General features: G+C 34.3%; 1 protein-coding gene across 7 annotated transcripts in view; it reads right to left on the bottom strand.

Annotated features, from left to right (window-relative positions):
• TUSC3 (tumor suppressor candidate 3) overlaps nucleotides 1-18,370 on the bottom strand; it is a 127,054-nt gene that overhangs the window by 54,275 nt on the left and 54,409 nt on the right. For all 7 annotated transcript variants that reach the window (XR_015744136.1, XM_087936263.1, XM_026697953.2 and 4 more), the window contains exons 3-6: nucleotides 14,431-14,548; nucleotides 12,436-12,576; nucleotides 9,877-10,017; nucleotides 4,003-4,092 (exon numbers count right to left, since the gene is read on the bottom strand). Coding sequence is in view for 6 of the 7 variants with exons in the window: in XM_087936263.1 (XP_087792389.1) it covers nucleotides 4,003-4,092; nucleotides 9,877-10,017; nucleotides 12,436-12,576; nucleotides 14,431-14,548 (490 nt within the window). In the remaining variant the exon portion in view is untranslated. The remainder of the gene's footprint in view (nucleotides 1-4,002; nucleotides 4,093-9,876; nucleotides 10,018-12,435; nucleotides 12,577-14,430; nucleotides 14,549-18,370) is intronic.

The following is an 18,370-nucleotide window of genomic DNA, read 5'->3' as shown; positions in this document are numbered from 1 at the left end:
AGTCCATGGGACTGAGACCATGCTGCAATCCCCATATTCTATGGTTTTGCAAGCATCCTAATCGACAATCTTCTAGATGCTACTGTATTTATTTTTATTTAAAAGTTATGAGAGTATTCCAAGGACAAGATAAGCTTCCCTTCCTTTGTGTTAATATTGACTCCCAGATACAGAACCTGCTTGGATGGCACTAGCAGGTTCTTGGCTAGATTCGTCACAAAGTTTTGTTTCTGAAAACAGCATGTGTTAGGCTCTCTTCATGCTTTTTTCAGATCACTCTGATGAGTAGATAGGCATAAACATTTTTTTTCCAGATGACCTATCATTTTTGTAAATACTTGGTGCTGATGTTGATGTGAAATTTCTTAATTGAAACAAGGAACCTCTCATGAGAGGCTATGATTGGAATATGCAAGTTGGTCTTTAACAAATCTACTGAGACTAGAAAGTGGACAAGTAAAACTGTTTCCACCTTTATCTTCGATGTCTCCATTCTTAAGGTTTGGATATCTATCCAATTTCTATTCTTGAAAATATAATTGTTCATCTTTATCCTAAAATGTTTCACTTTGTTCTTGGAGATAGAATAGGTAGTTGTCTTTTGGGTTTCCTGTGAGCTCTAATGCATATCTCTAACTGATTGTCTCTAGCATTTGTCTATCTCTGTAAGAGTATTTTCCAGTGCATCTAAATTGTAGAAATGGTAGTGCTGTAGGTATTTAACTTTGTTCTTATCTCCTCTGCTTGGTGCTAATGCTTTAGTTGGCAAGAGTGAGAGACATAATTGTTTATTCCTTACTATCTGTTCAAAAATGAATGGTCAGATTAATTTACACCTATTTTTGGAATAAAAAGCAAATTTCTACAGGGCAATGAGTCATCTTCTGGACAAACCTACCGACTCACTTTTGGCAAACAGTAGGAAATATATAGAGCTTGGAATTATACTGTTGGGTTCTTGTTGATATCAGAGCTTGGTTGTTTTGCAGATAATTTGTTTCCAGGCTAGGTAACATTATCAGGCCACGGTAGAGGAGAGATCCCAACTGTGAACAAACTTGGAGGAGGAAATGCTATGTATATTGCTGTAAGCTTTTAGAGAAAAAGATGGAAAGTACCACAAATACATATAAATAAATAAGCAGCTTTTTTTCTCCACTGCATACATTATACTCTGCATTATTCACGGTGCTAAGCTGCTGCTTGACTCCATCTCTATTGCTCTCCAGAGCACCTTTAGAAGACAAATGAAAATAAGGAAATTCATTCTGAGCCTTCAAAACCAACTTTATGGATCTTTTCCTGTGTGATTTATAGTTCATCTGAATTGCCAAACATTTCAAATTCATTGAGCCTGGAGAGCAATCCATATGCTTTCAATACTTGTTCTGTTAGTTGAAGGCAAGGCAGTACAAAGCATTAGATTTTTCAGTTTGAACAAGGAAATACATTATTTAAAATTATTTTAAGGAGTTCAGTTTATTTGTAGAAGAAATGAGAAAAATATGTTGCTCTATGGTATTGTAAAATACTTCAACCATTTTCATGTAATTCTGATAAATCAAACAGTTCCAATAAAACATTTGGTAAAAAGGGAAAAGTTTTTGTTTTAATTTGCTCAGTCTAAAATTGAGCATTTGACAGTTATTTTCTGTTGACAATTCTTAATATAAGGGGAAGTGTAAACTCTTTAAATAAGACTTTAAAAAGAGAATTGTGACATTACTTATGACTGGAATAAGTATAAGTATGTATTGTATTCAACTATCCTGCTGTATGATATTTTTTATCTTTATGAAGAAACAATTCAAAAAGAGTACACTTGAAAAAGTCAGAAAAAGACAAGGTAACAAGAATAATGTACTTTTGTAATTCTCCTGAACATACAGAAATTCATCCAAATAAATTATTAAAAATAGACCAATTGTTAAACTTTCTCACAAACATAATTTAATTTTTAGAATCAATGTCTGCTCCTGTAATCTCTTACCTTTCTGTCACTGTATATAAAACACATCATAAATTAAATAATGGAATGGAATAATTAAAAGTCTGAGCTATTTTAAACAATGTTATTTATTTATTTATTTTAAACTTATTTGATCAAAGTTCAGCATAGTACATCTGTCAGACCAACTATGTCATATTATGTCATCAATCAGCTCCTATCCTTCTGACACCAAATCGATCAGTCATTAAATTCAAGTTGCCACTTTCGTCTTACTTTAATTATGATGTAAAACATCAAAGTAAACCAAAAATAAATTTCCTCTTGAAAGGCTAAGTAAATTATTTTCTATTAACTGATAATGAGAAAGTTTGAAAACTGTAGGAAGTTCATTTCAATATAAAGTGGGGAGAGGAGGAGAAAAACAATAATTTCATGTAGGCTTCCAATAAAAAATGTTCTTGCAAAAATTATAGTTCTTTTGTTTCCTGTTATTTACAGAAAACAAAATTCCACAATAATTTCATTTTCTTCATCATGCTTCAAAGTATATCTAATAATAGGCCCAATTCAGTCTTTCTATGATGGGATGAAAACTGACCACATGGATGCCTTAATGTCAAAGCTCTTATCAAACACCAGTATGTATGCTTCCTTTTTACCCAAGCAGGAAAGCTGAAGAGCATTGTAACAAAAATTATTATATACTTTTTATACTTTTAATATAAATATATAAATATTAAATATTCAAAGGGAAAAAATATGAAAAAATATTAATATGCTAAAAATAATAATATGCTGTGTTCTTGGTTCACATTAAAATGACATATTTAAGCACTGTAAACAATGGGATTATTAATTCAAGTATGCCACAAGTGGGAAATTAATTACTGTATTTTTTGCATTATAAGACGCGCCTGACTATAAGACACACCTAGGTTTCAAGGAGGAAAACAGGCAATGACAAAGATAAAAGAAGCAGGGTTCAGCACTGTAAAAGGACCCCACCACATTGGCCCATATTTTTCGCTCCATAAGACACACAGACATTTCCATCCACTTTTTGGGGAAAAAAATGTGTCTCATGGAACAAAAAGTATGGTATATATTCCAATATAGTACATCCCTCCTATATTTGAATCTAGAAATACACTAAATTGATTGGGACTTGCCCTTCTTTGATACAGCATATACTTTGTGACAAACTGTTCACTGCAGATTATTGCCAAGGTGAGAAACAGGAGGCCTATATACTAATTATCAGTTCATTTTAATGACTTTGTCTGATGTAACAGCTAACTAGCAACTTTGAATTCCAAGATACAATTTCTTAACATATTAGGAAACTATCGGTGTATTTTTCAAAAGTACCCTCAATTTGTCATGCTGCCAAATACCATATGTATTTTGGTAAGAATTCAGTGCCCACAAAAATGCTTAAAAACATTAAAAAAAGACTAATACAGACTTAGAAAGACTTTGTTACATAAAAGACATATTTTATAATTATAAAAACAAAGTGTAACTTATATTTATTACAACTAAGCTGTATTGTTTATACATTTAATGTGAAGTAAGCTAGCTAATTGGAATGCAACTAACTGATCTGTATTTTGTGCTAAGATTTAGCAATGTACAATGGGCTCTATGCGATAAAATTGCCATCTTAAGACAAACAGGGAACTATAAAAGAACATTTAAAGCTTCATGAAAAATATAGACAGAATGAAGAAATCCGAGAGTGCAGTTCACCCATCCTCTGCTACGAAGACTTAAAAGATAATTGGTACACATTTAACTGAAGAACAATTACATATCAACTGTTCCTAACAGACTAAGTTTCCTTAAATTCATTGCCAGTCTCTACAACAACATTCCATTAAGCATATGTGCAATCAAATGCCCATGAGCAGTAAAATAGTTTGGGGGGGGGGGGGAATTGTCCCAAAGGTAAACAGCCACCAGAAATTTTCATATTTACTTTCACACGCTACCACTTCATCTAGAAGCTTTGAGAATGACAGTTAATTTTGTGCGTTGATATAAGAACTTACCACTTGCCCATTTTGAGGATTTTTATGAGCATATGGAGGTCCTCGGATATGATTCCACATTTGGCCAGAAGTCATTGCAAAAACAACACACTGAGAAACAAGCAGAAATAAAGTATTACTTCATCACCAGGAAATATTTCTTGTTTTTTTTAAAAAAATATTGCTATATTTTCGTTATTTAGAAGAGATAGAAAAAGAGGGGAAGAATACGTTACATAGCTTTAGAAAGGAAATCCTAATCTTTGGAACTCATTTTTCCAATCTGCCTGGTGATTTAGGTTCACTATCAATAAAAGAAGTCTTCTTAGATAAGCAAAAATATGATTTAATTCCATCATGAGAACAATACGGGTTTATTCCTGACTGGGCTCATTAATTATTTAATTTTCATCCAATATGAAAAATTACAAGATAAGATAAATTATTTTGGGTTGGAAACTAGTTCCTCTTTAGTAAAAACTAACCCTCGTTTTAGATTCAAACCATTTGGCAGGTCTACATTACATTCTTCCAGAAGCCCAAGATGTAATGGAGGACAATGCCACCCAGCATTAGGAAATAAACCTTTCAAATGACCCATTGCATAGAAATGGGATGACAGGAAAATAAAGATAGTCCTCGACTTAGGACAATAATTGTTGGGAAATTGCCACCTAAGGAAGGAGGAGGGATCAAATGGGGAATTAACCTTGAATTATTTTTTTATAATAAAGTTTTATTTGGGTTTTCACACATACAACATACAAGTAAAAATAGCATGGTCCCAGGTTGAACTTCTTTATACAGACACAAAACTCAATTTCATGCTCCTTTTTGTTTTCTATTCCATATCTTATACTATTTTACATTTTCTATATTGTTTTTCCCCTCTTTTAATATTCTCAATTTTATTTTGATTATCTCATCTCAATTCAAATCATTATATTTATACTTTTGTCTGTTCTATTTCAATTTCATATTATCTTTTCTAATCAAACAAATTTTCTCCTGTAGTTACTAATTGGAGTATGACACCTTTATAACTTTTAATTACATCCATTCAACTCTTATTTAAACTTCAATATAAATAAGTTTATGACCTTTAATATAATACATAACTTCCAATCAAATTTTGTTTAGCACATTCTTATAATACACACTATATTCTTTAAAAAAAAAGAAAGATTGTAAATATATGTAATTATAAACCCTCATTCCATTCCAGTTCAGTTCTATCATTAATAATCATTAAAATCTTAACATCTTTAACACTTTTCAATTAAATATCATACTTCCTTAAAAACACATATAATCTCCATAATTAATTTTTCCCTTATTTGTCTTCACATGTTTTATAAATCATTAAATATACCTTTCGTTACATTTATTTATTAACAAGCATTCCACTGAATTACGATAGCTATTTTATCATTTTAATCATACATTGTTTCATATTTTCTAAAATTATTTCTGCTTCTAATATAACCATACTATCTTATGTACCTTTGCAGAATCCCTTTTTCCATTAAGTTTTCACCCATTATCTCTAAATAGGCCCTGTTTCTCTATATTTTGCTTCTGTCCTTCTTTATAACTTATTTTCCTTTCTTTCTTCCCTCTCATCTTCTCCCTCCCCTTGTCTCTCTAGTTCTAATTCTCTCTTCTGCATTTCCCTCTTCTGTTGCTTTCTGATTTTATACTTATTTTTCACTCTATTTCCCCCCTTTCCTTTTTTTCCCCCGATCTAAGATTACTTGTTCATTAAAGATGGCTTCTTCTTTGTTGCAATCTTCTCGTTCTGCAGGCATTTCTTGTTGTTTCTCATAATTCCAAATCTCCATTTCTAAAAACTGAAATACAAAGCCAAAAGAACCTCTCCCTTCTTGTGCATCTTCTTTGTACTTTTAAAGTTCCATTTTCAGTTCTTCTAAAAGTGGAGCCATTTTAAACAGTTTTAAACAACCACCCAATTGATTTTAGTCATTCAAAACAATAACCAAGAATCCAGAAATCATCAAGTAATCCAGATAGTCCTGAGTTATATCTTCCTATTTCTTTTTCGACTTTCTCTTCCTGGGGTTTTTGTTGTGATATTTCAATTAGAATGTATCTTTTGGAAGTCTTGTTGAGATTTTGCTGTAACTTCTTTTTTAATTCCAGGCAGTCTCCTCCCTTCCAGAGCCTACCCTTTTATTCTTTTTCTCTCCTTTCCTGTTTTCAAAAGCTTTTAAATATCCAGAAATCTTTATTATCCTTTTGACTTTTTATTTTCAGCATTAAATGCCTATTGATGTCAAAGTGGAGTTTTTTCAAATTTCTTGCTTAAGTCTCTTAGCTGTCAGTATAGGAAAAGAAGAAAACCAAATCTTTTCCCTTTTCTCTCTCCTTCGCAGCTTAAAAATCTTCTTAGGGAACAATGTTATTGTTTTTTAACAGTTTCAATTCCAGGATACCTTATTTGTTGCTTTTGCTGTTTGACCCAGTCAACCAAAACTTTCTCTTCTTATCTTCCTCCTGCACATTCTTTTCTGGTCGAGTTCTTCTTTGTGATGGTCATTTCTGACCACCGCTGCAACCGCCTTCGGGAAAGATAGTAATGGACAGCTGGGGAGGAGAGATGCGGCTCTCCTCAACCCTGCTAGCAGTCTCCCCCCTCTTCACCACCTCTATGAGGTGGCTTAGCCCCGAAACCAGCCGGCTCAGGGCGCTCCAGCGGCGAGCACGGATCAAAGCCTTGCAGAGACGAAATTTCAGTCTGTCGCTGAAGAAGCTCAAACTGGACTCACCAGGGAATTAACCTTGAATTATTGTGGAGCTTCAAGACACATAGGGTTGAACCTCCTAAGTTCCATGGGACCTCATCTGGTTGTTCCCAAGAGAAGGCAAGCAATCTGGAGAGATTCTTGTATTATAGACAGAATACAATAGTTACACTGAATCCTACACATGTGATCTGGTTGCTTGTGTTTGACAGTAATAAAATTATGGCTGTAAGTCACTGTAATTATGGCTTACAGCCATAACCCCAGGCTCTATTACTTTCAGACACAAGCAACCAGAAACTGGAAAAAAAAATCAGAAATCATGGTCCTTTGACCAAGGAGTGGGGCAAGCAGTTGTAAAGATGGCTACTCAAAATGCAGTCAGGAGACCATGGTTGGGTGAGGCACAATCGTTTACAATGTACGATAGGTGGGGATGCTCTTCAGTCTGTAAAGTGAGGACTATCTCACTTTACAATGACTACCAATCATAGTAACAATTATATGTCACCATGGGTACTAACCTCACTTTCACATTTCACCACTAGTAAATAAGATAATGGAAAATGGAAAATTAACTACTTACAGACATTTCTCAGAGCATGATTGCTTATACAGTTAGGAAAAAAATCTGTTCTAAAGTGTGAAAATATAAGTTAGAAAGTGAGGTTGCTACTTTCACCACATTAAAGCAGAATCTTAGCTGAAAAGCAAGGATTACATTTAAATTATTTGTCTTTTATTTATATGCAACTAAAAAAAATAAGAATATTTAAATGCTAGTCACTATAAAAAGCAACAGGGTATTCTACCCATGTTTGCATCAATTACAATCTCAAACAGAATGTAGGAGTAGATTGCTAAAGACATGCAAATTTGACCCTAAATTAAGCCTAATGCTAAACTACACACAGAATTCATATGCCATTAAGCAACAAATATACTAGGTAATAAACAACCTTCTCCTCTTCTTAATGCCTACAAAAAAGATGAGTACTTTTTAACAATACTACTGAAGCAGGTTGACATCTGGAACCTCATACAAGTAGTCCTGGACCTAAGCATCACCTAGCAACTGTGCAAAATTACAAAAAATGCCCCCAAAGTAATTTATGGCCCAGTTTAAAAGTTTCGGCTGCTACAGCATCCCTGTAGGGTTGTTGTGGGGAAAATAAGAGGAAAAAAAGAATATTAGATATTGTATGTTCACTACCTTAAGTTATAAATAAAAATAGTAAAGTCAGGATAAAAATAAATATTCTGGAAGATGGAAGTTATTGCTTTATTATTTTTATCTTTCCAGGCCATCCAGAGCCACTGAGAATGAGTTGGGTGGCCATATGAATTTTCTTAAATAAATACATAAGTCTAGGAGGCAGAAACAAATGTATCCCCAAATTCCTCCTAAAGTCAAGAGCCATAGAGTGGGAATGGACTTACCTTTCTTAAATTTTGTCAGCCCCGAATTTAAAAGTGTATTTTAACTCCACTTTACCTAACTTAAAACATTATACATATACAGAATAATTCTGACGAGCTTTTGATGTATGAAGTCACTCCATTTAATTCTAAACCAGAAGAAATAGATTGCTAACAATACTGATTATATAACTGATCAGTGGATCAGACCCATGTTTTCACCTGTATAGACTCCTAATTATATTATTTATTTTATTTTAAAAGACTTATATAGCTTGGCAGCCCAGAAAACAATAACTGCAAACCTGCCAATTGCAAAAGGTTTGGGTTCACACTTATACCACGGTTACATTATGATATCCTAAATTTTGGGGAAGAACTCAATTAGTATAAAAAAAATCAACACCAGCTTAAGAATGTGCAGCTTTGATTTCACATTTTTGTGTATATTATAATGATATTATCAGAAAGTGATTTTTTTTTCTGTCTTTGCTGTAAATAGTAGTAATTGTAGTATTACAATGTTATTCTATCATAAAAAAGCACAATAATAATCAGGTGGTCTTCCCCTGAATATCATATAAAAGCAGCTCTGGGATCAATTGCTGATTCTGGACTTGCTTGTTGACCAGCAAAAGCTTCAACATTAGAGTGGCTGAAATCAAGGAAATGTGGAAATTTGCTCATCGCTTTACAATCAGCTCTGGCCCAAGATATGACAGAGAACTGTGTAAGATGTTTAAAAGATGACAATGTGAACAAAGCATCTCTCCTTGAAGTTTTAATATAGCTGTTGAGAAACTGGTAAAGCTTCTTCAAAAACAACCTGTATGCAGAGCCCTTCCCACTGGGACACCAGTCAAGAGAATCATCTCTGCGTGCACACAAAGACAGCTGGAGACAACTCTCTAAGCAACTGCTAATCTTGGCAAAGGATGCTACTGCTTTAACATGTCAAAAGAGGACATTTTGTTTGCACACACACACTTTGCAATGCTTTTGAATGTTCTGCACAGCCCTAATAATTACCAAGATGGAATCTGACCCATAGCTGCTCTTCTTGAATAGGTCTACAGCGGGATGAATTTGTATTTTGCACCTCGGGTCTGTCAGGCTTTAAAACAGTAATTATAATCCTTAAGCAGAATTTCACTGAGAAGCTCAGAAGTATCAGGCAGGACATTTTAAATTCTGTTTTAGTGAGTAACCAATTTTGCACTACTTAAAAGCTGTAACATAAAAAAAGGAGTTTTTGTAGGCATGGGTATACTGCATTGAAGCAAAAAGCTGGAGATATTTCATAATGTGCATGGAACCAACCAAAGGGTAATATGAGATTGAAAAAGAAAGGAATATGATTTTCAGATGGTGATACCTTCTAGATACTTCTGATTTTCTTTTTCTTTTGACATTTTAACCTTTAGAACTACTGTCACTTTAATAAGCACTCACCAATGCTGGAAACCAATTAAAATTTAGTTCAAATATCGGTACTCTCCAGACTGCATGCCCTTACTCAGCCAATACTATTTACTGCCCTTGACATTAGGCACAGTTGTTCCTGTTATGATTTTGTAATCAATACTGCCTTTCTCTACGCTATTCATCGATGCAGCACTTTCTTATTAATAGTCCAGAGGAGACTGGAAACTCTGGGATATAGAGAAATGAATTATTTAAATTCAAAACTTTTTTTATTTTTAAGTTGGCATACCAATGCAACCATTGCCCAACCGGTCTTGTTGTAGATGAATTCCAGGTTGTTTCGTCGCAAGTAGAGCAAACCACCAACCAGCGACACTAGGAGGGCCAAGGCGATAGTACCTGAGTAATTTGGTGGCCTGAACACTCTGATCTGTAAAATGGGAAGGGGGGGGATTTGATTAGTATAATTCTACTTTCTGACACTAAAAGAAAATGCAACTGTAAACAAAATTGGCAGCTCATGATAAAACTCATCTGCATGAAAATCAATCAAGCCATCTAGTACAACTTTATTTGCTGTTATGAAAAAAAAAAATTCTTCAAGCCATAAAGCCAATATGAAGAGAAGATGTTTCTGTGAACATGCATACACAGTTAAATCAAATAGAAACCGTTATGCTCCAGGAAATAAAACATTATAAATACATAATTTGCACTTTGTTAATTAAATAAAATCAATCTTAACATTTAAATTCTTTAAAGGATTTTATAAAGTTGCAGAAAATCTCCCAAAGTCTGGAGTTCTGTAGTCTGACAGGAAAGGAAGGAAAGAGGGAGGGAAGGAGGGAGGGAGAGAAGGAAATGAAGGATTGTTGGGTATATTGATACACCAACTAGGTTTGGGTGAATAAATATATAAACCAAGGTTTAAGTGTTTGTAGCTTTAAGCACCAAACTGCAATGTAATTAGCTAATTAAGGGTGCGGTTGCAAGCAGCAATAAAAGGCAGTGAGAGAAACGTAACACCCCTGCTCTGCTCTCTGCTCTCTGCCTGCCTGCTGCTTACTCATGTTTGAGATATCTGCTTGTTACTGTTTGCTGGCTACTGTGCTGGATACCGTTTCTGCTGAACAAAAGGACTATTACCTTGGTGAGCTGATATCCTGTGAATACTCAGCGTTGTCCTCAAGAGAAAGGTATCGGAAGGAGAAGATATCTCCACAAGCAGATAAGGACATAGTACTGACTAGTAAAATGGACTAAGTTACTGGATGGATATATTTGTGAATGACATATGGACTGATTGACAATGCTTACACTCTGAATGGATTAAACAACTATTTAAAACTACAAACAGTTTTTGTCTCCAGTGTGTGTATACTCTTGGGCCCAGCCTCTCTCATTTGGCTGCCTGGCTTGACTGCTGCTGCACACTCTGCTTGGGGGTTTGTCCCCAATCACTAACATGGATCTTGCATACAAAGAGTCAATCTGCAATGAACTAACTTAAATATATTTATTAAATTATTTGTCACTTATTTTCACTATGAAGAGTAGTAAAACCTATCCCATTCATATTGCATTAGCTATAGAGATGAGTCGTGGTCTATCTTCAGGTATATAGTAAAATATTAACATAATAACATACAGTCTTCATAAGTGTTATTATTGTAACTGGCTAGAGAAAAGAAGTTCAATATACAATTCACCAGGGATATATTGACTACTACCAAATATAATCATTGGTGGCATCATCACTATATTTAGATGGCAACAATAACTCCTTCCTCTGTAATAGAGGAAGTTTTTGTCTACTTCTCTAACCAGTGTGTCTTCTAACACAAGGTTGGAAAGTCTATGTACCCTCTCAATATCACCGAACGTAAGTCCCTGCAGTTCCAACCAGATGATTCAAAGTTTGATCCCAAGTAAATCAGAAATTGAAACACATGGTTGTGTCCAACATAACAGCAATCAAGGACAAAACTATATTTTAGAGAATATGCTGAAGATAATGGGTGAAGCATCTATTGTTGGTTCTATGAATGAGGCAATTATCAAACTGAAACAAAGCAGCTATGGAAAGAGAACAAGCTGAATAAACTTAAATTCGAAAGGGTTTTGTTTAACCTCTCCGAACAAGATCTGTTTTGCAGCTCTTCTTAGTGAGAAGAGTTCTTCTCTTGTTTTGTCCCATCTTATTCAAGAATACAATTAGGAATCATTTGATAAGTAAGCTCAGGATCTGCTTCCATACCCATCTCCTCACCAAAAGATGTGAAACAAATCCCTCTTCATTTGATTATTAGTATTATTAACAGTATAAGAATTCCAAATCTGCCATTCATTTGAAATTAATGAGAGACAAATCAATGTAATTAGAAGGGTTCAAATGGGTGGAAAAGTGATTTAAATAATTTTGTGCAGCACTCTTGCTACTACATCTGTATACAGTTAAATAATGGTTTTCAATGTATTTATCTAACTGCTCACTTATAGCATTAAAAAGTCAGACTTCTGGAAATATTACTTGCAATAAGTAATATTTCAAGTGGATGCTTACATTAATCACCTAATTGGTATACTATCATTTGTTATGTTCTGTTAGGAGACAGTGAGATTAATATTTTAGCTATGCAAAGCAAGTTTGAAATATATCATTAATGTTTTCATCTTTTATATTACCATAGAACGATGAAAGGGCACTGTTGGTACTGTTATTCTAGCCCTTTTTTGTAGAAGAATATTGTTGGCGGGGGAGGGAAATCATTGAAGGAGGAATCCCTATTTTTTGCAGAAACTAGAAGATTAAAGTGGGTCAGTCTTTTTCTTTTGTTAAATGACTTACGTGAACATCCATTCTGTCAGCAATCCATTTAGCTAACTGTTCTGCAGCAAATCCAATTCTCTGTAGGTCAAATGTGTCTGCTCTCTTGGGCTTACCTTTTGGAGGAAAATGCATGAAGGTTGGAGCAGAGTTCATATTGAGCTGAAACCAAGAACAAAGATGCCATCAAATACTAAATAAACATATCAATTCTTTGCCTTTATCAGTCTCTTTGAAAGCCATTACCACAAGCCCTATATATGATACAGAAATTCTAACTAGATACGTGTCCCAAAAGTTACTAACCTTCCCACAACCTTCCAGTTATGTTACTACGATAATAATATCAAAAACCTTGTAGGGTCCCTGTAAAAATTGCTGACATGTTGAAATTTCAGAAATTTTGAATATCCAAAAGTGCTAAATAAATGGGTAAAATCTGAAGGGAATTTTGAGTGAGAGAAGCAGCTCTATATGTGAAAAAAAAGGTCATTTCTCCCCTTGCAACCTCAGCATTTGCCCTGGAGCAACATTCATGCAATGTGATTGTTCTCCATTACTGAAGTAAGGAGTTGTATTTACCTGCATAAGAACAGGTCAAAATAAACATGGATAAAGTTATATTGCAATTTGATAGAGCTAGGACTCTCTAACAATGACAAGTTTGGAACAAAATTGTCTCTAATGATGAATATATGCATAGCTACTTTCATTCAGCAGGATTCTACGTTTGCTACACAACTGAATTATGCTGGATAAATACATTATTTAAATATTATAAATTCAAATTGTCTATTACAATCAAGTGAGATACTAAATAATTGTATTTATTCCTAGTACAATGCATTCTGTTCTTTTGTTGACAGCTCAATATGCTATAAAATATAAGATACTATAAAACCCTTTTTTTAATCAAATGTGATATCTCAGATAATGATATGTGGATTTACTGCCTGAAAGAAGAAACTGTTTTGTGATAATTGAAAGTTTTCATCTTTTTAAATTTCTTCAAATAAGTTATTTGCACCAACTCAATTATGCAAAACTGTGGGAAGGGTTGCTGGGGATGCAGTTTTCTCCGATACAGGATGAAATAGATCATGTTTCCTGCATTTCTCACAAGAAAGATAGCAAGAGGGCACCTATAAAAAGTCCAGCTAAGATTCATTGGATAGGAAACAACAGTAGGGCCAGCAGGGATTTTAAGAGCTATGGATATCTCTTAAATATTCCCATTCCAGAAATTCCCCACCTCCCAAAGGGCAAGGGCAATTGTTGGCTCATCCATTCTGGGAACTTTAAAATACAATCTCTGCAATAAGCTGAAATCTCCTCTTTTTTTTTCTTTTTTTGCATCTTGCCTTTGGGGAAAATAAGAATTCCATATTATGTATGACTTAGCGGACAGGTATAAATGTTCAATTCAAATTAAACTCAACCTTGGGCAGAGAAGGGGAAAACTAGTCAAAAATTCACAATGACTTGGTCTGGGGAATCTAAAGCCCGGATTAGATAAATGTTGGAGAAGGGTCAGAAAGGATCAAGTACATTAGCATTTTTATAAGCAGGGGAAAATGATATGTGATGCTTTTATCTGATACCAACTAATGGTTTACAGTGGGGTTGCATCCCAATAATCTCAATCAAAAGAGGACTATGTTTCAGCTTAGAGTATTTTTCAAATGTTAGAATAGAAGAGGTAATAATAAACTCTCATTCAAGCTGAATGTGGGTTTTAATGACATTATAAATAATTCATGCAGTTTGGCAAATGTATAGAAGTCATTTGCCATTGCTTATTTTTAGGGTCTTATGCTAGCTATAGGCCTGATATTTCTGAGGTATCCTATCAAGTTACAAAAAAGCTGTAGCCTAATGCAATTTAGCTTCCAAACACAAGTTACAAGATAGGTATTAATACTACAATATTATACATAGAACAAGAAATACAAAGTGTTCTCAAAGAAAGGATTTCCTTTAAATGTAGTTTTAGTAATTTCTAAGGCAAACCCTCACCTGCTGAAAAACATCTGCACCTTCATCATAATCAACTAGAATGAAAAAGAGCTTGTTTGAGAATGCTGAAGAGTAGCGCCATGAGTTAGCCAATACTTGATATTCTTCATTAGCTTGCCTGAAAGTGAAACATAAACATAACATGTTCAACTTTTAGCAAATATAACAGCTTGAATTACCTGTTTCCCTGCAAAAAAATATTGATATACAGTAATTTCTTGTAAAACCCTGCTATCTTAGCCAAACCAAAAGATAGAAGAATAAAATAGAAATAATAATTAGTTGTTTACCCACTGTAAATATGCAAAGATTGAAAACAAAGAAATAATGAGAGCAAAGTTACTTTTTGTTTCTGAAGTACCAATAGTAATAAGCACCCTAGATGCAATTCCAAAATATCTGGAATACCACTTGAACATTGGCATTGACAAAATCACCACTGGTCAATTGAAAAAGGCAGCTTACTTGGAACAACTTATAACTTATGATGATTCAACTAACCCAGGGGTGTCAAACTCACATCATCACAGCATTGTCACGTGATGTATTGTGACTTTTCCCCCCTTCGCTAAATCTGGTGTGGGTGTGGCCAGCACGTGAGTCAAGTCACTATATTCAATTATAAAATTACTCATGAAAAATGAGTCATGCAGTTGTAAATCAAATCATGTGGTCCAGCTTCCCCAATGGCAGTTTTTACCATTTTTTGCTGGAAACTGGCAAAAATATCATAAATTGTGATCAGAGACCATAGGAAGCTGCAAGCAATCATAAATGTGAGTTGACTGCTCAAATTGTAATCATGCAACTGTGGGCAAGACAGATGTAACTTTGAATTTAGATTACATTGAACATTTCCTCAGCTAATTCCAAGGTTAATTCAAATCATCGTTAAGCAAAAGGTTGTAAGCTGAGGAATACCTGTAGAAGTATGCCTTGACTGAAATTTTGTTTGGAGGAGAGGGAGAGGGGGGAAAGTCAATCTACACTGAAAAGAAAACCTTCATTCTTTTTTTTAGAATAGTGGTCTAAACTGTAGGGGCTGTTTACAAACAAAAAACCCCAAGAACACTGATGCATGTCAGCTGCTGATGAAATAAGTGGAAAGGAGAGAACTGGGAAATCTTACTCAATACCATTAACAAGATTATAGTCATTTAGTGGCTGTGGTTTTTTTTTTTAAGTAACAGTTTTTCTAAAATTAAATTGTGTTGGGGGAATCTATGTGTTTTTAATCATGTTCACTTAAAAGAGAAGCATTAAAGGATCCAATTAGCTTCCTTTCATTTTTCTTACTGTATTCTGCTGAATACCATTATCTGTGTTTTGAGAGTAATGCATGGCCATATACTTATATTCATCCAGTTTAAATATTGGCACAACTGCCTCAAGCAACAACAACAAATATTAACTCTCCTGGCCTTTCTTTCCTTTTAGTATACTGAAAGGTCACAGTTTTGCATAACCTCTTTGCAAACCTCTTTTCAGGAAAACTGATATCCATAAAGGGAATAGAACATGGAACAAAGTAATACCATTCTGTGTAGCTAAATATACAGGAATAGTACAAAACTGCTTAGATCAGAATATGTAGTGTCCCCCACTGTACCCTGATTCTTCACAGGTAAGTCTGCATATGACAAAAATCATATGCATGTTGAGTCAAGTGTACAAACTCCTCCTGAAAACTTTGTACAGGTAGTCCACCACTTATGATCACAATTGAGCCCAAAATTTATGTTGTTTAGTGAGAAATTTGTTAAGTGAGTTTTGCCCCACTTTACCCCATTTTTTGCCCCATTTTACGACTTTTGTTAACACATTTGTTAAGTGAATTACTGCAGCTGTTAAATTAGTAATACAGTTATTAAGTGAAACTGGTTTGCCCATTGACTTTGCTTGTCACAAAGTTAATCCCAGGACACTGCAACCGTCATAAATATGAGTCAGTTCAGCTGTCAAGCTGAATTTTATTCAGGTGATCATGGGAATGATCCAACAGTCATAAGTGTGAAAAATGGTCGTAAGTCATTTTTTCAGGGCCATTGTAACTTCGGTCACTAAACTGTTGTAAGTCAAAGGCTACCAGTATAGAGATGCATAACTAATATCTCTTCATCACACCCCTAAAATAAAGTAATATGCCATAATTAAGAAGCCATTACACACCTTAATATTGATTCATTTCCAAATCATATCACTATATGTTTTACCTGTTTGGTATTACAAAGCAATGATGTGCAATTTAAATCTGGTAATCCCTCTTACACATTCCACCATTTCTATGTGGAAACATTATCATGAATTCCACTTCTCTAAGAAAAGGACATTAGAAAGAGAACAAAGAACTTTAAGGGTTCTAAAGCTGTGAGTTTTGGCTTTTATCGTTTCTTTACACACCGAGCCATGAGATAGATACAGAGATAAGATACAGAGATAGATACAGAGATAAGAATCATTCACAGCCTTTAAGAGTAGAGAACATGGGGCATCCAAGGCACACCAAGGTCCTACTGGAGTGTTGAGGTAGGTGAACTCTGCGGCACACTTAGATAAACTGACTTTGCAAAATGATCATTCATCTAGGGCAAATATAACACATTGCTCCCAGGAGATGAGAGCTGATTAAGAATCAGCTGCTTCTATAGAGACAGATCACTGCACAAGTTAGCTCAGCACCGAGTCAATTTTTGCTGTACACATCTGAACAACTGGCCCAAAACTTGAATATTTGCACTTCTACAAAAAAAAAAAAAAAGAATAACTGCTTTTGTACCAGTTTTTTAAAAAATAATTTTGATCTCGGCAGCTGAAGGTATACTTGGATCAAAACAAAGATAAACAGTTCCAACATATAAAACAATAATATTTGCCTCATCCTTTCCCAAAATGATACTGTTGAAATGATAAAACAAACCAAACCAAAATCCAGGCAGAGTAGATTTTTTTTCACCTGACACCAAGAGTTTAACACCCCTGAGTTAAATAATGAGAGATTCTCTCCTACAGACATAAAGAAACATTGAAAGTGAGAATTATTTGAAATATCTTACCTAAAGAGTAAAAGGCTGCAAACTTTGCTGGGTTGTGCTCATCAAACCCACTGAGCAATACAGGATTCACTTCCAGATCAATTTTGCATAAGATGCAGCACCCACCCTTTGGAGCACCATGTCACTCTGCTAGATAGATCATGATGCTGCTGGATTTCTAGAAAGCTGTCCTGAGTGTTTTCCTAGGCAAAGGGATTGACCGGTTAGGTGATTGACTGGTATTCCTCATTTGCCACGTTAATGCCATTTTGCTTTTGTTATTATTAATTATATTTTCTTATTGTTTTTGTTTTGATATTTTAATTCTCTTAACCATGCACAGTTGCATTTGCAAAATGGGAGCCCTTACCAATGGATTAAATGAGTAAATCTTCTTGAAAATCCCCCACCCTGTTTTTTAATTGCCTGTTAAGGTAGAAAATTTAGGATTGCTTCTTGGAAGTTGCACCCAGTGGATAATATTTTCTCTTCTTTCAATTACATGTGCTTTTCTTAATCTTCTAAATCCAAAACAAAACTTCCAATAATGTTATTTATAACCATATAAACTTAAAGGATTTTATTACAAAAAACTACCATGTTTATAGACAAAAAGTCCAATCAAAATGGGAATTGTCCTTTGATCTGGCTGGTCACTGCAGGAATACAATGTTGATTATTATATGCTTAAGATTCTTGTCATCTGAACTGAATATTTTCAATGTATTATAAACTGTTCTCAAATTATTTGTGAAAAATGCATTTGTCATCCTATTCAAATTGCAGAATTGATTCAGAGAAATGCCTACTTTCTAGCATCTAGATTCATAAAAAAATATTTGACTTCATCTTTCACTCTTTTTTTAATGTTTTGTTGCAGTCTAAAACTCTGGACATTACTACCCTGC

The sequence above is a fragment of the Pseudonaja textilis genome, chromosome 6 (genome assembly GCF_049901715.1).
Source record: "Pseudonaja textilis isolate UNSWEBS1 chromosome 6, rPseTex1.2, whole genome shotgun sequence".
NCBI lineage: Eukaryota > Metazoa > Chordata > Lepidosauria > Squamata > Elapidae > Pseudonaja > Pseudonaja textilis.
Note: the sequence above shows the minus strand (reverse complement) of the source record. Positions and strands in the feature narration are given on the sequence as shown.